This window comes from Emydura macquarii, unplaced genomic scaffold (assembly GCF_026122565.2).
Source record: "Emydura macquarii macquarii isolate MOO-44397 ecotype Brisbane River unplaced genomic scaffold, CSIRO-AGI_Emac_v2 contig_1451, whole genome shotgun sequence".
Lineage (NCBI taxonomy): Eukaryota > Metazoa > Chordata > Testudines > Chelidae > Emydura > Emydura macquarii.
In genome coordinates, this window is record NW_027131588.1 from 23,186,887 (window position 1) to 23,210,914 (window position 24,028).

Consider the following 24,028-nt stretch of genomic DNA (forward strand, 5'->3'; position numbering starts at 1 on the left):
TCTTTCAGTGGCATGCAGTGTTCATATGTGTGTAGCCCTCCAACACAGGTATAAATAGTAATGTCGACCATGAGTCACGGCTTAGGTGAGCAGACTTAAAGACATGCCTAACGGGTGAGGATCTACATGCGAGTACTTACCATTCATGCTCTCTACTCGCCTATCTCCGCCTCTACACTGCTATTTCTAGCCACGTAGTGTCCTGCTGCTTGACCCCTTCCCTGCTGCAGTAAAAGATTCTCGCAGCGGGGAAAGGCTCTGGAGCAGCGGGGAGAGGCTCTGGCAGTTTCCCTGCTGCAGGGACAGGCTCCAGCAATGGGCAAGACTCCAGCAATGGGGAGCTGTTGAAGCTTTTTCCCACTGTCTCCCTTTTGCCAGAACTTTTCACTGACACATGCAGCTACACACGGCCGTGTGGACACCGCCCCCTTTTCACTGTGCCACGTAGCTACATGTACCCTACGTCGCCGCCAGTGGTGTGTGGTGTAGACGTAGTCAAAGAGACATTGGTGCTTGAAGGTATTAAGTAGGGAGAATTGTCAGGCAGTCTACGTCAGGGGTAGTCAATAAGCGGGCCATAGGCCAAATCTGAACTGCCAAATGCTTTTGAATGGACCACAAAATTGTTTTATTTACATATTAACATTCTTGTTATTATTTTTGTATTTTCTCTGGAGTGTGGACCTTAACTATACCTTGACAAAGAAATTTGGACCTTGACCACAAATAACTGATTACCCCTGTTCTACGTGCCCCATCTTGAAACATGTCTGGTGTTGTCCTGCTAACATTGTAACAGTGGGTGATATTCCTTAACAGGCACCACCAAGGACATAGCCTGGGGCCAGCTGGCAGTTAGTGATGGAAAAGTGGGAGATGAAACCCAGAACCTGAGCTCTGTGGGCCCGTTGCAGTGCTCAGATTGTGGGTGCGAAACCTACTCTCTGGTCTCCTTCTCCACACCTCTACCTCTTCTCCCTCTACCCGGAAGTTGCCATGGGCTCGTTGATTGTCCACCTCTACTCATCATGCTCCTAGCACCAAGATCCTCCCCCTTCTTCGTGCTTCTCCTTTCTGCACAATGCACAATAAGCAAGTAGAAAACAGGGCTTATCCAATCCGCAGTGAAGTTAATGAAAGACTTACTGACCTCAGTGAGCATCATGTAGGAGATCTCTTACCCTGGTAGACACTCTTGTATTTGTCCCATATGTAGCTTTATTGTGTTTGTGTAGATTTGTCTCCAGTAGCAGGCTGGCTGTTCTTCTGAGCAAATACATTGCTCTAATCAATGCCTAGAAACAAAGAATCTTCTAACCTAGTTTCCTAAAATTAAGCTGCTAAACCCACATTTTGGCATCTGAATAGAAAGCATGATTGTCAGAAATGCTGGTCACCTAGCAGTGTCTCGAAGTCACCGGGGGAATACGGACATGCAGTATCTTTGAAAATCAAGATTTAAGGGGAGGAGTACATCAAGACGAGAAGGAGCAGATTAGGGAGGGAATCAAACTCTCCGCCTGATGTGCTCCCCCTCCAGAGCTGGCAGATTTCAACGCAGAAACCCACTCATTCTCCCTCTGTTTGCATGTCTCCCCAACCTATGGCCGTGAGGTAGCCCATGGCGTAGGGGAAAGAGCCTACAGCCATATGGCTCCTGATGAATCATGCTGCTGGAGGGCTAAGGAATGGTATTGAAGGTCTGCCTGTCTGTACAGAGGTCCACAGAGGCAAACCCAGGTTGCCTCATGGATGCTGAGCTGCTGCACAGTTCGAAGGCTGAATCCTACGCACGCTTTGTCCTTGCAAAGCCCTTACTTATCCAGGAGGCAGAATGCCTCTGAAATGCCACCAGCTTTACCTCGCCGAGCTTTCAGAGCACTTCTCCCCACCCCCACTGAGTGCCTTCTCCGCAGGCAGGGAGCATTTCACCCTAATAAATCAAACCTTGCTGCTAATTAGACAAGTCCACCCCAGTGTCTGGCCACCAGCTGGCAGACACAACAGACACACACATGCAGGCATGGCACAGAAAAAGAACTGCTGTTCATTTGGGTTCTTTGATACCAATTTTGGAGATCACTGCTACATATTAGTGCTCAGATGTTCCTCTCTTCTTGTAAACACAGAGGGCAGAGTCCCTGGGAAGCAGGCCAGAGTTATCGATGGGATAAATGGAGACACAGGAAGACATTAAAGCTGGGAGATGGATCCTTAAAGCCTTTAGACTCTTCAAAATCCGAGCCTAAGACACGTAACTTGTCAGCAGCAGAACTGAGACAGCATTCCACTCTCCTGCCAGTGCTTTATCCACACTAGACTATCCGCGCTAAGGCATAAACGTAGGGACTTCAGGGCTGGAGAGTTATTGTTAGAAATAAAATTGGGCACATTCTGTCAATTTTAATGAATTGATTTCCACATTCATGACACATTTTAGAACAACTGTCTTTAACTCGTGAGCAGAGAGGAGAGACAATTGTATCCTCCTTATGTTTCTTTCCTTCCTGTTCTCACATCCTGGCAGGACGTCTACTCCTGTGCACAGATCATTTTGGTTTAGCTTTGTAGGGCGGCTGACTAGGGGAGGAAACAGCAGGACATTGGGAATTCCCAGTTTCCTTCTGCTGCTCCCAGAATCTGCCTTTCTGCCCCTGAAAGGGAAATAGGAGATTGGACCATATTGGAAATAGCAGATTTCACATCACCGCTCTCTCTAACATGTCTGGATAGCCTGGCCCGCAGAGTGAGCTGCAGCTCGGGGGCACAGCATGGGCAGGTTGCAGGGGAAGATAGTTTTCAGTCACCTTTGCACGCTCTGTGTTCTGGACCCTGTTATGTTCACAGCACACACACAGAAGTTAGATTAAAACCATAAAATATTCCTGCTGGAAGGATGCAATGTATTACTGCTTTGAATTCAGAACTACAGCACACAACATACCAAATGCAGAGCGACAAAGCTTGCTGTTCCCTCAAACAGAATATAAGAGGTACAAGTCACCCCATCTTACTGGAGGCTGGCTCTCTGCAGAATACATGGAGTCAGATTGCACCCTTCCCTACCAAGCCCCCTAGCTTGCAAGGACCAGAAAACCCCGTAGGATTTAAAGTGACTGCTTGTAATTTTATAGTTTTTAATGTATGATAGACCCCACCCAGATCCTGGCATCATTTATAGTGATCCCAAGTTCTAAATTATGGTGGCCTGGAATACCTGGGGTGTGGTACTCCCTGGTCACAGCCCATCTTTCTCAAGCCCACGCCCATACTGGGGACATGGAGAGGAACTAGTGCAGAGCCATGACACCCATGTTATGGTGACCAGAGTACCCCCCTACAACAGGGCTATTCTGTGGGGTCCACAGGGCCTCGCTTTCTTATTTAAAAGAGAGATCATATTGTTGTGTGTTATATGTTGAACAAGGCTGCAAAAGGGTGGCTTTCAAGCACACATAGTTAACTTACTTGGGGCCAGAGTCTCAAATGAACTCTTGCAAGAGCTAAGGACCTCACAATCCTCCCAGTCCCAGTGCAAAGCACATTTCTTTGTCCTACCTTCTCTAACAAACATGGAGCGGCATGTACATTTAAATGAAACCCTACCAAAATAACCCTCTGTTAGTCACACTGCTTCATGTACTGCAGGAAAGTGCTCAGATACAAGAGGGATGAGAAGCTACGAAGAACAGAGCACAGATTTGGCCCTAAGAGACCAGCTTTAATCTACATGATACATTTTTACATAAGCCCAAACACGGACTCATTTCAAGATGTAATTTTACTCAACTAAAAAAATGCTCAGTGCAAGCCCTAATAAAGAAGGCTGAATTATTTTATAAGAAAAAAATATAATTCCTGAATTGATTAATTCTTTCAGCATTCTTAATATGCCAAGGATTTCTTTTTTAACAAACCTCTTTTAAGTAGAATGGTTGTTCACTGTGGCAAAAGCATTTGCAGTGTAGCATCGCTCATTGAACAGTAGGAGGGGGAGGGTGTAGACAGTGCAGATTAAACAAAGGCATTCTTTCTCATTCTGTTGTTCAATCCAGTCCCCTTTAAAAAAGAGTCTGTGTCTTCTCAGTCTCACTGAATATCGCCTGGGGACTATATTGGAGACCAGCAGGTGCTCCATTTAAAATCTTGTTTACTGTACAAGTTCAGAATGGGAGGTCAGGTGCCACTCTTCTTAGAGACAAAGGGAAAGGCTCTCTCTGAAGGGAGTTAAGAAACTGTGTGTCTTTTTTCCCCCCCTACACAGCTTGCAGATAGATGATCAACTGATAAAGGGCAGGTACAAACTTCTAAGAAATCACTTGATGCTCCAGGTCCTTTTCTCAGAACAGCACTTGGGGTGAGGATAACATAAGGAATGTGGATCAGGGAAAGGAAAGACAAATTTGAGTGTAAAATTTCTCTCTGAGGAAAACAGTAGGAGCCTGAACCAATCCCATTGAGGTTAGTGGAAAGACTCCTTCTGATGTCCATAGGCATTGGATCAGGACCTAGAAAGAAGTGCTACAGAAACGTGCTCCCTCTTTGTCCACCAGCTCCTTTTTCCATCCCCACCACCTATTGTGAAAACACAGTTTGGAAGGGTTGCAAAACTAACAGAAAAAAAGACTGAATTTGCTGCCTTCAAATACAGTGAAGTCAAGACATTTCACCCTCACGTACGTGGCTACTTGTGTGAATGTATTTAGAAAACATATTTGCATGTGATTGATATGTAATGGAGCTCAATCCTGTTTCCTTGGAAGTCAGTAGCATAGCTCCAGTGCTGGATCAAACCCTAAGGGCTTGTCTACACTTACAACGCTGCAGTGGCACAGCTGCATTGCTACCTACGCTGACGGGAAGGGTTCTCCTGTCGGCATAGGTACTCCACCTCCATGAGAGGTGATAGTTAGGTTGACGGGAGAATTTTCCCATCAACCTAGCACCATCTACACTAGGGTTAGGTCAGTTTAACTGCATTGCTCAGAGATGTGGATTTTTCCACAGCCTTGAGCGACGTAGTTATCGTGACCCGATTTTCTAGTGTAGACCAGGCTAGGTTAACATCACCTCTGGTCCCCCAGGGTTTCTCTTGAGTAGGAAAAACAGTGAAGTTTAGGTTGGGATTAGCTAATGCATTGTGGCTAACCTTGACCTACACCTCCCCTGCAGCTGCACTAGGAGAAAGATTAACACCTTGAACTCAACTCTAGCTGCTCATGGTCTAGCCTAGGCAGGAACTTGTGTTGCAGAGGAGACACACACCGTGCTCCCTCTCATGGAGACATTACCTTTGTTCTTTCTTGTTTTGCTATTTCCCTTAAAAATCACTTAGACTGAAAGTAATAGATTTATTATCTTTTTAGGTGTGTACTACTCTATAATAAAAGAAGGCCCAGACCAGGCTCCATGTGGGTCTTGGCAGTCGGTCAGAGATACACTATTACAGTCAGCAGACTGCCAGTTACCCTTTGGTGAAATTCCCTGGGAGTAACATGCATACAAATAAATGTAATTGAACCTGCCCCAACCAAATCCCCTCAAAACTCCCCACACATCCTGCTACCTGGCCAGCTACACTGCCCATCTCCTTACAGACCAGAGAGGAGAGTTGGACCTTGCAGTGCATCTGAAGTTTAACAAATCTGGGCCGTTATGTATTGGCATACCCAGGGGGGCTGTTCTTTGTGTAGGGAAAAACACAACACAATTAAATAACATTGCTGTATTTTCACATGCAAATCAATAATTGCTCCTGTCTGCTTTTCACTTGTTTCACTAGAGGTGACTGAAATTTTTCAACCAAAATATTCTCCTATCAAACAATGGAGTTTAGTTGAAAGTAAAATTTTTCAGTAGAAAATGTTTTGACATTTTTCAACAGAAAGTTTCTAAATGAAGTAAAACAAACATTTGTTTCCTGTCAAACTGAATTTTTTTTGTTCATTTTGGTTTTTGAAAATTGAACATGTCAAAATTCTGAGACTGGGGAGTTGTTTGCTCTTTTTTACCCCTGAACACCATAAAAAGAACAATGTCTAGGATTGGAAGATTTTCTTTTTTTTTTTCCACTCTGTAAATTTTCAATATTTCTCCTAATTTTCAAAAACGATAGAGGAGCAAAAGGAAAAATTAAACTCTGTAGCTTTGCCACTCAGATTTTCTCCAGCATAGTCATTCATTTTATTGCACTCAGGGGCCAAAAAAAAAAACAAAAAAAAAAAAAAGCGGTGGGTGGGAGTGCGGGGGAGGGGGGTTTGAAATAAAAATCTTTTAAAACTTGAGATTTCAAACATTTTATTTTTTAAGACCAAAACAAAATGAAAATTTCAATATGAAATGAAAAATGCAGTTTGTTTCATTTTCAAATTTTCCAATGAAAATGTTATCTTGAAGACTTCTCTGGGAAAAACTGGTGTTTGGGACCATCTCTGTTGTTCACCTCCTGAACAAAAGTCTCATTTGTAATACTCTAATGGCAAAACTCAGCCCCCAATTACACAAGTCTATGAACTGTAATAAAAGTTTTCATCTTAATATTTCATAATATTCTTCATTTAAGAAGGGAGAGGGAGGCAAACTGGTAGTATACCTACGCAATTGTGTAATGCTTTGATGACATGAGAGGGATGTGCTATATTTTTGTGGTGATCTCTGGTAAAACAACATATGATTTTATGTTCATGTGATCTTTGATCATAAACGTAAGTGTGTTTCAGATCACAAACATGGACATTTCCAGTGCTTAAATGACCTGGGACCCTGTTCTGTGTTTGGTAGCTAAAAATAAGCACCTTGCAAGAACCAGTGCTTAGATGTGAACCCAGGCAGATAACTGGCTACTAGTTGAAAACTGACCATGGGTCTATGGTGGGGTGTCTGCCTCCACACAGGTGGTGAAAGGGATAATGTGGCCGTCTGAGCCCAATTAACTTCATCCCTATCTGTCCGAGGGGCATGGAGCACCACGGTGTGGGCATAGGGTCCAATCTGCTTCCATTGAAGTCAATGGCAAAGAGCCCACAGACTCCAGTGGGAGCAGGGTCAGACCTATAGTGAATGCTGCATGTCGCCCCAAACACACACGCTGCTAGCTGCAGATGAGCAGGCTTCAACACAATCCAGTTAACGGTAGTGAGCAAGTTGTTATAAAGAAGGATGGTCCAGTGGTTAAGGGCATGGGAGACCCAGATTTAATTTCCTGCTTTGTCAGAGGCTTCCTGTATGAGGATCCAGGCCTTAGGGCTGGTCTAAACTTGAAATGGTGCAGTGGCACACTTGTACCAGTAGTGTTTCAGTGTAAACACTCTCCATGCCAGTGTTTCTCAATTAAATTTGGCCATGGAACCCTTTTGAACTCTATGAATAATTGTGGAACCCCCCAAACTCTTAACACAAACAACTAGGTCGTTTCTCAGTTAAATTACACTTACACTCCATACCCTCCGCCGAAAAATCCGGGACATCTTCCCTTTTTCGGCGGCACGAGCGGCACGGAGAACAGCGGCGTGGGGAACAGCTGATCAGTGGCGCGGAGAACAGCTGCTCACGGAACCCTAACAGGGTTCCCGCAGAACCCCAGGGTTCCGCGGAACACCAATTGAGAAACACTGGTCTATGCTGACGGAAGGAGTTCTCCTACTGGTGTAGGCAATCCACCTACCTGAGAGGTGGTAGCAACCTCAGTCAAAGATCCTTCCATTGACCTAGCGCTGTCCACCCTATGGGTTAGGTTGGCTTAAGTGTGCTATTCAAGGGCATGGGTTTTTCACACCCCCGTGTGACCTACATAAACCAGCTTAATTTTCTATTGTAAATCAGGCCTCAATTCTCCATCTGTACAATGGGGATTATAGCACTGCCCTGCCCCACAGGGATGTTGGGAGAGAAAAATACATTAAAGAGTGAGGTGCTTGGATTCTGCGGTAACGGGGGCCAGATAGACAAGTTGTGCTTCCTAGGCAGAGTCACATTTTTGCTCATTGGAAGCACTTTTGCATCATGGGGAATAGTTTTGTGGCGGTTACTAGAGCCCTGAGTTATAAATCCAGCTTTAGAATAGCCTTTTATTTCAGTTTGTAACAATGATACAATAGGACACCATGCTGATCCAAGAATAAGTGCTTTCTACACCTACTAATAGCACAGCTTCTCATCCACCCCAACCCAGAAAATAGCCAACTATGGCCTTGATCTGCCCAAGACTTGCACGTGTGAATAGCTCTTCTGGGACTTTTCATGACGTGTAGAGACAACCATGGGTGTAAAACTTTGCAGGAGCAGGCAAGCCCCAGAATACCTCAGTCCCACCCTCCTAACTCCCTTCTCCCCAAAAGCCTAGGAAAAGTTTCTATTTCTGCATGGATTCCAGGGGTCACGCAATGCAAAGTGTGTTGCACTAATCTAGTTTGTATCACAGTGATAAAGGCATGGATCACCGTAGGCAGGTGTACATCTGAGAAGAAAGGTTGCAGTCTTCTGGCTAAATGCAGCTGGTAACCCTCTTTTGGGATCACTTCACAGGAGCTGAGGATCCACCAGCCCACTAACCCAGCCCACTAACAAAAGTCATTGGGGTGTGAGGTCATAGCTTCAAAAACGTCTTGTGCCAATAAAGAGCAGAGACACCAACGCTCAATGCTGCAAACACTTTTACTATATGCAAGTGAGTTGTTCCCCTAACGTTACTGGGATTGTGTGACCATAAATGTACTCATGCATGAATGTTCACAGGTTGGGGCTCAAATGTTAAAGGTTTCTTCCATTAGTAAGCAGTCATCACTTTCTCTTCTCCTCAGTGTATTTCTGTTTGTTTGATCATCTATATTTATCTCTGTCCTTCAAACAGAATAGCAAATCTGTGTACTTCGAAGGGCATTTTGCTGAAGTATAGCAAATAACTTTTTTTTTTTTTTTTTAAAAAGGGGCATGAAATGTGATATCACGCCTTGTAACAATATTGTGGTGTTACAGGATGTGATATTGCACCTTCAAAGTGACCTGCAGAGGAAAAAATTTAGTCTTGTGCCCTTTTTGTTTGTTCTTTTTCAGAAAGATCTTTCTGTTCATTTTATACTCTAGAGAGTCAGGTCTGTCTAGCCTGGAAGACTCTATGGTCTGGTCTATGCTTGAAAATTCTGTAATGTTATTTAGCAGCATGTAGCATGAGTGCAGCTGTAAGAGTTACTGCTGTTTTAAGCTGTAATGCAGGCTGAGTGCTAGGCATTTTAATATTGTCAGCTAACCTAGTTCCTGGTCAGAACTGGCTAACACAATATTAGTGATGTGTGCATTCCATCTACACTTCATCTTAAAATATTACAGGTGCCCCTGTGCGTCATACCTTAGCAAAACGTGTTTCTGTAGACGAGGCTCACAATGATAAGTGAGATGATAGAATGGTGACATCACAAGAGCCAAAAGGCTGAAAGTGAAGCAAGTGAGGGTTTGTCTTCACTGCAGAGTTAACTCTGGCACCTATTCAGGTGTTGCCCCAAGCCCTCTTCTGTCCACACAAGAACCCCTCTCACCTGAGTGTGGTGGCACTTGCCACCAACGCTAGCTGGCCTGACAGGAGCTATAGGCGAAAGCCTGGGTGCTGCTTCCACTTGGGCTGGTAACCTGCCTTGCAGTGAGGACACAGGCTAAACCACTCCAGTACTGATAATCCTCCAATGCCTTCCCACAATTCCCCTGTGTCCCCAAAAGGACAGACAAGGTCTCCTATACACAATTCATTGGGAAAGCATCAGAGCCTGGCTCAGGTTACTGTGGCACAAAAGAACCATGGGCTGTGACCCCCGGAAGTGCTAGCGAGACAACGGTGAGTGCAGCGCCAGTCAGGACCCAGGACCTTGGGTCGGGCTTTGTAGAGTGGCTGCCCACACCAGGGCCAGGCTAACCTGGGGGCCAATCACTTGAGCTAAATCTGCAGCACAGACAACAGAAGGGGGTTTTAGTCCACATTTTCTCAACTCTTCATTTTGTTTTTGTTAACACCTATTTAAAGTCAGTGCCAGCTTACCAGTGTGGAAGAAGGAAGTCTTTTCGGGAAAACTTGGCACCTGCACACCTACTACTGAGGTCTGAGAGCTAAAAAGATGCATCCTCTGAGACCCAGCAAGCATTCCAGCAAAACCTGGCAGGAGGTGTTTGCACCAGCTTAATTTAAATGGCCTCCTTACGCTCCTGCCTGTTGGGAAGGTCACAATGATAGACAGGTTTTCCCTGTGACTGTCCCATTTCGCTGAGGCTCCCTCCTCTGCTGCTGTGCTGGGCAAGCACTGTGGGCCTGATCCAATAGCCTCTTAAATCTGGTTTCCAGTGGAATCTTTCCATCGACTCCAGGGGGCTCTGGCTCAGCCCTTTCCTCCCTCTACATGTGGAGGGGGGGCGGGTGAAATTTGAACCAGTGTCCTGGGCACTTCATCCTCACTTCAGTCCTTACTGTGGGGGCTCAGAGGTCCCTGCCTTCCTCTTACTGCAATTTGTCTTCATGTTTACAGTGTCCCAGCTTCTGTACAGGACACACTAAAAGATAAAGCACTTTCAATCGAATTTAAACATGACACGATGAGTGGCGATACCCGACAGCAGGTAGTGACTGGAGAAAGGAGGACAGGCCTTGCAGCAACAAGATCATGTGGTTCAGGGCTCGAATCGGGCTGTGTTGTGCTGGGTTGGCAACCTGAGGCTGGCATCTAATTCTGCCAAGGCTAGACCTTCGGGAGGGGGAGGGAGGCGAGAAATGAGTCTCTAGCCCTTATGGTTGCAAAGAACACCCTGAAAGCATGACCCAAGTGTAACCAATACAGAGAGAGCCTGAAACAAGAGCTGTGAACTGCCCTGCTGATCAAAATGGGGCTAACTCAGCTGCCCACTGAAGAGGAATTTATTGACTTCACTGCTGATCAGTGTGTAAGAAAGGAGAGGCAGTGTCACACCTTCATGATCTACTGTGTGTGGCATCCGTTTGGCAAGAAAGCAGCGTAGTCCCTCCCAGCCCAACGCCTGGCACCAATCTGACGTGGCGCTAGAAGGGAGGAACAGAGTTTGGAGGTGAATGTGAGCACTCCCACAGTGCAGCTACTTCCACTGTGCATCGGAGGCCTGCCAACCTAGTCTGTCCTAGCGTGGGAGCAGTAGGGGTCAGGTCTGCTCTGGAGATGGGCCTGGTATTAGACAGCTCTTGTCCTGTTCTAGTGACTGCTGTTCCTCCCTCTGCTGGGGCTGTCTGCAGAATCTGCTTTGGTTACACTTGGTTCATGTTTTCAAGCTTTTCTTCTCAACCATGAGGACCAGAAACAGGTGCACTTTTGAGGTTGTGGGGGAAGGGAATTAAATGATAGCTGTCATTCTGATGTGATCACATGACTCTAGGATCCAGGATCCTAGGCATGTGCGTATTGTACCTATGCCTTGATTGGGGGTGTAGCCAAACCTCAGAGGTTTTCAATGTCTGCATGCTCTGGTCCAAGTGGTGTCTTATTCTGGCATCTCAAAAGGGTGGAGACTGGGAGAGCATCACTTTCCCTGCCCCTCAATTTAAGCCCTAAATAAGTCATGCTGTTCAGGCAGGTGCATTTCTAGTGTGTTTGATCAAAAAGACTTAAAAAATAAAATAGTAGTACAATTAATTATCTGACTGATTGCCTTTTTACAGGCATTGTGGAAGAGGAGCAGGGCCTTGTGCTCAGTCTCTGAGCGGAGGTGAATTTCACTCTGGGGGAGGCAGCGTGGTTTAGCTGGATCTGGGCTGCACTCCAGAATCTGCCTGTGACTTTACCTTCCTGTGCGTCTGTTTCCCCTTCCACCTTGTATCTCATCTGTTTCGATTGTAGGTTCTTCAGAGTAGGGACTGTTTGTACAGCACTTAGCACAATGGGGCCCTGATGTCAGTTGAGTCCTCTAGACCTGTGGTTATGCAGAAGTCTTCCAAGGGGTGCATCAACTCATCTAGATATTTGCCTAGTTTTACAACAGGCCCCATAAAAAGCACTAGTGAAGTCCAAATAAACTAAAATTTCATAGAATGACTGGTTTCTAGTGCTCTATGTACTATACTCTGAAATGGAAGTACAGTATTTAGATTCCAGATTATTTATAATTATATGGTAAAAATGAGACAGTAAGCAATTGTTCAGTAATAGTGTGCTGTGACACTTTCGTATTTGTCAGCAAGTAATTTTTAAGCGAGGTGACACTTGGGATACACGAGACAAATTAGACTCCTGAAGGGGGTACAATAGTCTGGAAAGGTTGAAAGCCCGCTCTAGATGTCACCATAATACAAATTTTAAACATAGCACCGCCACGTGGGATTTGGTCCTGTTAAGCCTCTGTTCACCCGTTCGGGCCTTCCCTGCCCTTCCCACTTCTTATGCCCCTCCCCAGGATCTTTATTTTTAACATTAAGGCAAAAACCCATTTTAGATTGTGAATGAAACACAAGAATATCTGCTCTTTGTACATTGCGATAGTTTGGGTTAAAGCTTGTTATGGGTCAGGTGCATCCACTACCCTTCATTTAAGATAACTGAGAGACATTAAAATCATTCCCTATCAAAAACATGGGCATGTGTGAGTTTGCCAGGAACTTGAACTATATGAGCAGAGGGCTTTGTCTGTGTGTGAGCCAAGCAGGCAGAAGAAAAGGAAGCTGCAGACACAGCCTGCAAGAAGCCTAGTTGGGGGTTGGATGTCTGGCTGAGAGAGGCTAGGACCTGTAAGCAAGGACTCTGTCTCCATCAGTATTCAGGGAAACAGGACTTTGTACATTAATCATTAGAACGGTGGTTGTGGAATCCCCATCAACGGGAATTTTAAAGAGCACATTAGACAAATACCTCAGTCTAGTTATATCCTGCCTCAGTGCAGGGGGCTAGACTAGATGAGTTTCAAAGTCCCTTCCAGCCCTTCATTTCTGTGAGCTAGGACAGTGGCTCTCAACCTTTCCAGACTACCGTACCTCTTTCAGGAGTCTGCTTTGTCTTGCATACCCCAAGTTTCACCTCACTTAACTACTTGCTTACAAAATAAACAAATACACAAGTGTCAGAGCGCACTATTACTGTACAATTGCTTACTTTCTCATTTACCATATAATTATAGAATAAATCAATTGGAATATAAATACTGTACTTACATTTCAGTGTAGCATCTACATAGAGCAGTATAAACAAGTCACTGTGTGAAATTTTAGTTTGTACTGACTTCGACAGTGCTTTTTATGTGGCTCAGTGTAAAACTAGGCAAGTATCTGGGTGAGTTGATATACCCCCTGGAAGACCTTTACATAGCCCTAGGGGCATGAGTACCCCTGGTTGAGAACCACTGATCTATGGTTCCTTGTAAATAAACAAAAATTGCATCAAAGAAATAACTGACTCACCAATTTCTTCTAACTGGAGCAGCTTCTAAGGCCCTGAATTTTTGGCAAACCACTTGGATCAGAAGGGGTAACAATATTAATTCTACACTCAAATTAATGATATTCTTCAATTGCATACTGAGAGGAGGTTCTGAGGACCCTACAGGTGACAGAGGGAATCTAAAGAGTATATGCCGCAATGAGCTGCCACCCAGGAACTAGTTTTTCACATCCACAGGCGAAAGACTTCTCATTTCATTCATGTTCTTTGATTCTGTTTGTTTCCTAATAAGCAAGTACTGTAATTGTACATGCTCTTCCACGGTGATATTTACTCAGCTTTACTCTTCTTTTTCATCTGCTGGCTGAGCTTTACATAGCATGAGATGTTGCCACTCAGTGAAATCTGTTTCAGAGCTTTAAAAAACTTTTGTTAAAGCTGAATGTAGTGACATTATAGATTAAAAATAATTAGAGTAGGCTACATGTGGATGTTCCAAGACTTCTGTGATGCTGTTCAAAGTTAACTTGTATTAGGAAAATTTAATTTCATTGGAGAGTCATGGACTCAAATGTGCTTCCACGCATATAGGTGCCAATATTTGTTTCCTGGGAGGTCTGTGTTTCCTTGAGTGAGTGAGGATCCCCACATTTCTAATTGAGCACCTTGACTAGCGTTCTTCCAGCTGACGCCTAGAGGGGATTCTCCCTTTTGGCACTCATCATCTCCGCTGCTTGTGGGCCCAATCCTGATGGCTGCTGAGTGCTCTTATTTCCTTTCTCCCTGGAGTTTAGAACGTCATGCACTTGGCAAGACTGGGCCTTCACTGAACAATGACTAATCATGCTGCCTGTACAGAGCGCATACGTCGATGGCAATGGAACAGATATAACAAACCCCTTGTAGTGAGTTACATTAAACTAGTGCCTTTAGTGCCACTGCCCAGACAATATACTGGAAAGGACAATTCTGTGTCTTGCACATGACAAATCGGAGCCACCAGGGTAAGACTTGTCAGTTGCTTAATTTCTCATGTCTTCAACTATTTTAATTGTAAATTGGTGATGGTGGAAGTAGAATGACAACACTGGTTGTGAATTTCCCCTGGGAAAATTGTCAGTCTTCATTTGCCTGTGGAGTTGAAAAACGTCTGCAGAGATGGAATGGCTAAAGAACACATTCACCACATCTTTTGGTTGCTTTCCCCAACCTGCCAGTCTCACAGCAGTGGTCTTTGGAGTGAAACCTTAACTAGCTAGCCTTCGTCCATGCATCCCCCTCAGCCAGGCACTGGGGAAGGCATTCACCCAAGCACTAGCTGGGTCAGAAGAGACACAGATAATTAAAGCATTCAGGGTGGAAAAACACCCAGTGTGGACAGCTTACAAAAGGCCTTAAGCGCCACTTCAGTCTTCATCAGGGGGTTTAAATAATGCCTAGGACAGGTGCTTAGACTGGAGTGAGTTTAATTCTCAATGAAACAATATCCACCCTTTCCAGTACTGGATTACACTGAGAACAGTGAAAAGCACATTACAGTTAAGAGATTCTGACAGAAGAAGATTGATTTATGGGACAAATACATCATTTTTCTTTTAAAAACAAACACAATAGAGAGATTTGTTTAAAATTGTTGTTCTGGGGGGAAAAACCACGAGTAATTACTCCACATCTGTAGCAAAATTTAAACATAAAATTTTCATTCTTTTTCAAACTGGTGAGCTTTGACTTACATGAAACTAAACGAAATGTTCAATATTTAGATTGCAGTGTATTTCTGATCAGTGCAGTACTGAGTGTGAAAAGGGTGATTACATAGGGGGGAAAAAAGAAAAAAAAGAGCTGCTTATGTTCTGGGATGCAATCCAGAACAGTGAGGAGTTGTCACTACCTACCCTGCAGCCCAGGGTGCTCACAAACAACCTAACAGCATCCATGTCACACCCTAACTCTGGGTATAGGTACAGTCCTGGTCCAACAACTCTCACCCCAGTAGCCTGTCGGCAACACACCAGCCACTCTCTGGCTTCCACCAGCCTTGGTTGCTCTCTGAAGAGTGACTGTAGGCGTGCATGGCCAACCCTCGTCAGTCTCCAAGGGAGGCCACACTCCCCCACTGTCACACTTGTCACGACAAGCTCAAACAGGGGAATTAGTTGTCTCCGATTTCCTGGCCCTCAGGGCAATGCCGAGCTATAAAGCAATTGAGGGGGCTCTGGCCATTGTGGCAGGGCTGAGCAATACATCAGGCCTCTTGGCCTATGGCAAGGTAGCTGCCAGCTCATGAGAAGGGGTGGGGAGGGCACAGGCCCACGCTACTCACCTAGATCCCAGCCCAAGTCCCTAGCAGTGGTGGATGGTTCCACCATGGGTCAGTGGGGATTCAGCCACTACACACCGACCTGTGTTCAGGCAGCAATGCAGCCGGACTACAGTAGGCTGTCCCTGGTTTCCCTCCTCCCCTGCCCTCGGGGTGTACCTGAATCACCGAGTCGTTGTATGGCTCCGCTGGATACACTACCAGTGGTAATCCCAGTAACTCCTTGGTGTTGGGGTAGTCTAGTAGCTCTGGGAAGTGGGGCTAGTCCTTGGCATAGCAGAGGTCTTCTTCAGGTTCCTGCTCCAGCAGCAGGGGAGTCCTCTAGTCTTTCTCCAACTGAGCTAGAGGGCCCACCCTTTATACTTCTGATTTCTGTCCTGCCCCTCTGCTTCCAGCAGAGCAGGTGTGGGTTTCCTGGCTCTGCCCACCAGGTGGTCAGACTCCAAGGGAGGCCACACCCCTTCACTACAGCGACCAACACTCTCAGTCCCAAATTTTCCCCACAAACGTGTGTTCTATGCTCTCCTGCCCTCTCCAGGAGGATTCAGATATTAAATGTCCATTAGCCCCTGTAAAGGATCAATATACAACAGTTTGCTACTTCAACTGGAGCTACCAAACAATTCAGTTTAAACACAGCACTGGATTAGTTTTGATTTAAAAAAAAAGTTTATTCAACTACACCAATAGATTTTAAGTAAGTGCAAGCAGAAGGCATTCAAGTAAAAAATGGTTGCAAGAGAAATAAAAAGAAAATGTTTTCTAGTAACTAAAACACAGCAAACTAGACTTGGTTCAAGATAAAATCCTTCCCACATGTTCCCAACACTGCTAACCAAATTTTCACATCAGGATCCCTCCCAAAGTCAAAAGGCTGGTTCCTTTGTCATCTTAAGTGAAAGAGAGATAGAGAGAAAGACAATTCTTGGTGTGTTTTGTGCCCCTCAATTTTATAATCCAGTCACCCTTTGAAATGTATTTCCTGAGGGTTACTCCTACATAAAAGTTCCTTCCCACTGGGAGGATAAGCGCACACAGTCTTACGGTTCCATGTGTGTTGTTAAAATGCAGATCAATCTGTTCCTGCCTTCCTTGGTTGCCAACAAATGGCCACTTGACCGGTAATTGCTAATTAACTTTGATGACAGCTGGCTAGAGGCATTGGCTTGTTCTTTGTCTCTGAGATACCCCTCCCCAGACTTGTCTGGTAAACACATTTAAATCATAACTTCAGCTTACCTTTATAACTTTACACACAATGTTGTTACACATATTTCACTATATTATTGACTGATGAGTTATTAGTTCACAAATGAAACCCCACAGGGTCTGTACAAAGATTATTACAATAATGTATAGTGTGTGAATATAGGGTGCATTCGATCATGTATTGCTTAGATCAGGTTGCTGGGAACTACTGATAAGTGGACCATTTTGTTTAACAAAATGATGCATGGTACCAGTTGTCTTCATCCCAGAAGAGGGAAAATGATGTCCTTATGCAGCCATACACTGAAAAAAGCCAGCTCTAATGTAACAGTCATTATCTTAAAGAGTCTTGGTTTAAATTTAAACTATGTTGCAAGGAAATACAACATAACTCCAGTAGTAAATAAACTGTCATGCACCAGAAACTTTTTGGTTTTACAGTTCTGTAACCTAGACCCACATATTAAAAGTACAGCTTGCCCTGCGCTTCCAATCTTCTCTTTCCTACTGGAAAGACAAACCTTTGAGTGCACATTAGATTAATGGCCAAAGCAGCTTCATAATGCAGCGCTATCCTTTCTTTACCTATTTGTGGAGGCAAAGATCTCTGCAGAAAAGACAGAAATCTTATTTTAATGGAGTGAGCCCTTTTGGCAACTTTGTTCTGTAGGAAAGAAATCTCCTAAGATTTGACCCTCCTAATTTTTGGAGGACTTGTGAAAGAGTGAATCTGTGCTATGACTCAGTAATGTGTGATACTGAAAGCACAGGAACAATTCAAAGCAACTTCCCCAGAGGAATGGACTGGATGTTGTCACTAATGGCTGCCCTCCAAATCTTTTTCTTTCTTCCATTGCCCTGCCTCCATAGTCTTCATGTGGTGGTGGAGTTTGTAAAGGGGCCCGGAAGGCTCTCTGAGGCTAAGCTGGGGGAAGGTTTGTCTGCACCTGTTTTCCATGGGGTGACTGGGTGTGGGTTCTTGTTAGCAAGTTTTAAGGCACTTTTAGGATTGAGGAGCTAGCAAACTAATGCAAAAAGGCCTCAAACATTAACTGATGGAAGATGTTCACTGGTTCTGAGCATTAGGCTGCAGGAGGCGGTGGTCCTGTCTTGGAGGTGTTGGCAAGGTGATGTCTCTCCACCTTTGTTTTGTTAAAAAACAAAAACCATAAGTAGAAGAAATTGGTGTGGGTAACACTAGCAGCATATGTTGACAGATAGCCTCCACATTCAGTCAAACAGAGTGGAAAAATTGCTCTTGGTGGGGCCTGTCTGGTGATGGGTTTTACCTGTTACAATACTTTAAAAAAATATATATATAGCAGAAGGCTCTTCCTACCGAATATTTTGTACCATGTGCTATATAAAGATGGCATTGTTACAATGCAATATGCAATAAATAAGGTTTCAGTAAGTTTAGACAAAGAGCCAAAGTAAATGTCCTCATTAAAATACAACACAATGTATGTCTCCTTCCAGGTAGTAAATCTCATTGGTAGTTACCCAGACTTCCTTTTTTTAGTAAAATATGTCACTTTTTCACATTATTTCCTTTACTATCCTTGAAAATGTAATACATGTTTGTTTTTTAACTGAGTAACATTGCCAATGTATGCATTTCCTTTAAATATACACAATTACTGTGAGGACTTTCATTGCAAGGAAAAAAGTAATCTCTAACCTCTTGGTATCTCTTCACATATAAGGATTAAGGTAAAGATATTTGTCATTGATACCAACACAATATGCTGTATATTGCAGAATACAGTCACATCTTGTACCTAATTAAAGCTTACTGATTTATTAAACTCTCTCTATAAAATGGGAATATGAATTTAATCCCTATCCCCAAAAGATAGCAAACTGCAGGTTTGGATAATTTTATTCCTTCCAGAACTAAAACAGTATTTTTGGAAGCAAATCAAGGTAATTTAAAGGTCTTGTCTTAGCCTAGCCAAACATTGTAATTTTATGTTTTAAACAAAATTAACTGTTTGTCTTTCCAGACACCTTTCCTGATCGATTTTGACAGTAGAACTGGGCATCAGTATGCTAATTAAACAGCTGGGATTACTAAATGAAAATTAATCTTCAAGGCGGAGGCCTGCATTGGTTGAAGGTAACCCCAAGAGAACTGGAAGCCCTATTGCACTCTCTGAGGAGGAGAGCTCCCTTTCTCTGAAGATAACTGATTGACCTGACAGCCAAGAGGGTCAGAAACTACTCACCGATTAAGCACACACTTCTGCGCACTGACAGGAGGGAAAATGAAAATGGGTGACAATGTTCAAGATCACTCTTTAGCTCTGAAAACCCAGGCAGCCGACCTTGCAATAGGAAGTCACAGCCCTGGGCACGTTCTCCTGCCTGCAACAGCCCCCGGCCCCCCCTGAAATCAACCCGAGCGGCACTGTTCTGCAGCACCCGCCCTGGGGTAAGTGCACGCCGGGGGAAGGTCTGCGCGCTGGGGCGGGCCGATTGATGGGCTACACACACACACAAGGCTCCGTCCAGTCCTAGGGCCGAGACGGGCAGCACCTCCCAGCAGCGGGCGGCCCCTCGGTCTCCAGGAGCAGCCAGCCGTGGGGCAGGGGCAGGGGCTGGCCGGGGCAGTCGCTCTGGTTAAAAAGTTGGGGGCAGGGCAGCACCACAGCCAGCTCCAGCCCCTGCAGCTGGGGCTGTAGATCGCTCAGCTCAGCCCCGCCCCGCCCCGCCCCGCGCTGCCTCCAGCCCCCCGCGCGGTCCGGTCCGGTCCGGTCCGCCCAGCCAGAGCGGCGCACTCGCGCCCGAGGGCTGGAGAGAGCCGGCCCCGGCCCGGAGCCGAGCAACCAGCCCTGAGCAATCGCCCAGCCGCCCAATCGATCGCAGCAGCAGCAGCAGCCTCCCTCCCCTGCACAGCTCGCACCGGCTGACTCGCTGCGCCGGGGCTGTGTGTGTGTGTGTGTGTGTGTGTGTGTTACACGCTGTGCGTGTGCAAAGGGCAGACGGCAGGGCTGGCTGCGGGAGAAGCAGCGGCCAAGGGCGCGCTCCTGGCTGCTGCGCGCCGCCCGCCGGGCCGGGAGGGAGGGAACAAAGCGGGGAAGGGAGGGAAGGAGGCGAGGATGATTCCGGGCTCTGCGCGTCTGGTCTGCCCAGGGCTTTCCAATGGCACCGATCTCTGCCCATGGCACCCCCTCCCCCCGAGTGTGCAACTCTCCCAAGCGTGGCCGCGTGTGCCAGAGCTCACCTGGGCGTGCAAAGGCGCGTGCATGGAACGTATAGGAGCAGAGGAAGCCCTGGCGGCTGTCCCCCCCGCACCACACCACAACACACCGATGAGAGCATTTCACGGGGCTGGGGGGGCTGGGTGTGTTGCACACACGTGTGCACGCCTATCACACAGTAGCCGCCGTAGGTGTGGAGAGACTCGGGTCCCTACACGGGCGAGCAGCCCCCCGCCTGCTGTTTGCCCCGATGCTTTTTTAAAGGGGCGGCAGGGGGGGACCCCCGCCCTGCTCGGGCAGCCCCTGGCCGGAGCACGGCGGCGGGGAGCGGAGATCACGGCGCCCCCCTCCCCGCCGGCCGGCCGAGGGTGATTGAAAAGGCTCCCGGGGCTCCGGCGGAGCGGGGCGGGTCTCGGGCGGCCCGGCCAGGCCAGGGCAGGAGCCGGCCGGGGGAGAAGTAAAGTTTGCGGGCGGGCAGCCGGGCGGGGGGGGCCCGGGGCAGGATCTGGGCCGGGCCCGGCCGTTTGTTCCGGGAAGGCTCGGCCCCCTCCGCTCCGCGCCGCGCCGCGGGCTGGCTCCGGGCGGACGGGCTGGGCACGGAAGTGGGCAGGACGGGAGGCGCGGGGCGCCGCGCTCCGCTGGGTAATTTATGCGGGGCTGGAGGCCGGGCGCGCAGAGGCAGCGCCGCGCCGGAGCCAGCGGCGGAGAGTTTCTGCTGCTGCTGCTGCTTTCCCGCGGCGGCGGCGAGGCAGCAACTTCTCCACCTCAGCCAGCCAGGCCGGAGCGAGGCGGGCGGGCGCGCACAAAGGCGGCCGGGCGGGCGGGCGCCGTCCCCTGCCGCGCCGCCAGCCTGAGGGGAGCGAGGCGGGCGCGGCGCGGGCGGGCAGCGGGGCTCGGGTGCCCTTCGCCTTCCCTTCCCTTCCCCGGCGCGGCGCGGCTGCTCGCAGGGAGGGGGCACCGCGGGCGGGCGGGCAGCCGCCTTTGTTTTCTCCCCGGCGCTGACGGAGCCACCCCGCAGCCAGGCGGCCCCCCCCGCCCCGGGGCCGAGGCACCCCTCCCCCCACAATAAGTTTCCGCGGGCGGGCTCCCCCCTCGCGCCCCGGCCCCGCCGCCCGCTGAGGAGACCCCGGCCCCGCCGGCCGGGCGAGCCGATGCCGATCGCCGCCAGCTCGCAGCCCTGCGCGGCGCCGCCCGACGCCCGCCCCTTCCCCCCGGCCCGGCTGCGGGAGCTGGACCCCGCCAAGCAGGGGACCGGCGCGGAGGAGCCGCGGGCCGCCGGGCGCCTGGATCCCCCCGGCCAGGCCGGCGAGGCGGCTCCTCCCGCCGCCCCCTTCCTTCCCTCCCCGCCGCCGCCGCCGCCCGCCTTCTCCTCCCCGCCGCCGGCCCCCGCCTCCCCGCCGGCCCCCTTCCTGCTGCTGGAGCCGCCCCGCACCCGCTCCCGGTCCCGCTCCGGCTTCCTCAGCCTCGCCATGAGCGGGGCCGCCGCGCACTTCCAGCCGCCGCCCCTCCACGGGCCGAGCCTGCCGGAGCAGGGAGCCCGCAGCCAGGGCAGAGGCAGCCCCGCCGGCCATGGCCACCTCCGGGCCGCCCCCGGCCCCAGAGCCCCCGCGCCAGGTAACGGGGGCGGGGAGCGCGGCTGAGGGGAGACGCGGGGGCGAGGGGCTGGGGGGTGGGCAGCGCCGGGGGGGCGAGGGGATGTGCGGGCGCAGGGCAGCTAAGGAGGTTGGGGAGCATTGCGGGGGGAGCGGGCTGCGGGGAATGAGGGGGTGCTCGAGGGACAGGGAGCGGCGGCTGCTGGGTGTTGAGGTGGGGGGTTGTGTGTGTGTGTGTGTGTGTGTGTTTGTGTGTGTGGAGTTCTTTGGGGACCGAAGAGTTTAGCGGTGCGGGGGCTGCCCTGAGAGATCCTGGGAATAGCCGCCCACTTTGTTTTCCCGAAGTTGACACAGTCTCTCACACTTCCCGAGAGTTGTTCAGCCGGAGCTCTTCCAAGCAGCGGCTCTTTGTGTAGCAGTCCCCGCAGGGAAGATGACATGTGTCTGTCTGTGCGGCGTGGCGGCGGGTGGGTGTATGTGATACCAGACGTTAGACATGCTTGCTGCTTACTTCTTGGGGGAAGTTTGGTGCGGAGAGGTGGAGGGACTTCTGTCTCTGGGGGCACTTTTCTACCCTGCACTCCTCACAAATTGGTGGTGTTTCTGTTTATGCCTGTCCCATTTCTGCTGGGGCATCCTGTGATCTCATGATGAGCTGAGCTCTGAACACACACAGTTATTTCCATGGGCACTCTCAGTGGTGTTGCACACACTGATGCTGTGAGGTGATAAGTCCGCAGGATGACATGGGAGCAGCGCATATAGGGAGAAGAAAAGATCAGGTCCCTAGGAAAATGACTTTCAGGAAAGTACCTTGAAAGAATGCAGCAAAGTAAATAAACTTGTGATTTTATTCAAGTTTTGCCTCATGGTAACTTTCATACCAACTGAAACTTTTATGTTCATCAAAGTGAGAAATAGACTGGCCAGGATCATTGTGGATCTGTGGAATCTAGAAGACTGCACTGAGAAGATCTTTCCTGTCCATCTTTACATATTTACTCCTAATATTTGTGATGCTGGAATGAGTGAATTGTCTGCCAAAGGATGCTGTTTAATTATCTTGCTGCATGTAATCCATTGGGACATGTCCCCTGCAGCGTAGATTGTATTCTAAAAGTTAGTATATAAGCATTTAAAATTATTCCATCCTTCCAGACATTTCAGGTTTTTTTCATTTCTGTCAGATGTAGAATTATAAATTATACTATTGTGGTAGAGACACTGTAGTTAAAGTTGAGATAGCACATCATTTATTAAATAATAATATATTATCTGTGCTTTCTACAGATCTTCCTCTTCATTATTCCTAGCACATAGCTATAGTAGGTCTTTTGAATTTACTTGACATTACTTTCTCTTTACAGTGGCTTTAACTGTGGCTATACCCTCTTACAATATTTTTTAAATATAGACCTGGAATCATTTAACAGAACTTTGATCTATAGAGTATCAACTAAACATGGTAGCCATGTGAGATTCTATGATTGTTCATGGCGAGCACTGATTTCTGTGGGAAAGAAATAACTAGTAATAAAACTGACTCAGTAACAGTAACATGGCTTTTAGCAACTGTACATGTAAAATACTCTTATTTAATCTCCACAGTATTTGTGACTGTTTTAATTTTTGCTGTCCACTAGGTTTTTGTGTTGGCATCAGAAAATCAGTTTTCATAGGAATAGCATTCTGACTTTTATTCATTATTTAGTTTGGGAAGAAAATCACAATCAGCAATGGTGCTTGGTTTCAAAAAATATGTGGGAGGGGAACTACTGTGTCTGTGCATAAATCCAAAGCAGAGGCTAACTCTTTAGGTAATCTTTCCCTCTTTCCTTAATTCCTAATAAATGTGCCAATTAAGAATGGGGGAGTTCTTAAATTCTTGTATATATTGGAGATGTCAGGATTATTGGAAAATATGCTTATTCTTTTGGAAACACCATCTGCCTTCTTAATCACTATTTATATTGGGTATTAGACACCTGACTTAAAAAAAAAAAAAAAAAAAAAGTGTCAGGTCTGTTTCTTGTTAAAAATGGCTTCACAGCTTTTGGCTGCTCCTTTCAACTTCATTTTGGTGCTAAAATGTGAAGGCCTCAAACCTGCAAACACTTAACTGCATGTGCTTCTCATTTAAGCAGGTGGGTGCTCTCCTTTACTTCAGTAGGACTCCTAGATGTTTACAGTTAAGCACCTGCATAACAATTGACAGGATTGGGACTTATTTTGTCGTAGTTGTGTATGGCAATGGGAATTTTACTGCATGTTTAAGACGTCACTAGCTATGAAGTAGTGCAGGAAAACAGCGAAGAATGAGAAATAATTTTGGGG

At 47.3% G+C, this 24,028-nt stretch overlaps 1 protein-coding gene across 3 annotated transcripts in view; it reads left to right on the forward strand.

Moving 5' to 3' along the window:
• Window positions 1-20,243: 20,243 nt before the first annotated feature.
• The window catches only part of RNF38 (ring finger protein 38), a 178,474-nt gene continuing 174,689 nt past the window's right edge, over window positions 20,244-24,028 (forward strand). For 2 of the 3 annotated variants that reach the window (XR_010920773.1, XM_067553363.1), the window contains exon 1: window positions 20,244-21,716. Coding sequence is in view for 2 of the 3 variants with exons in the window: in XM_067553363.1 (XP_067409464.1) it covers window positions 21,254-21,716 (463 nt within the window). In the remaining variant the exon portion in view is untranslated. Of the gene's footprint in view, window positions 21,717-22,452; window positions 22,527-24,028 lie in introns of those variants that run through there. The other variant, XM_067553364.1, reaches the window with a different exon arrangement.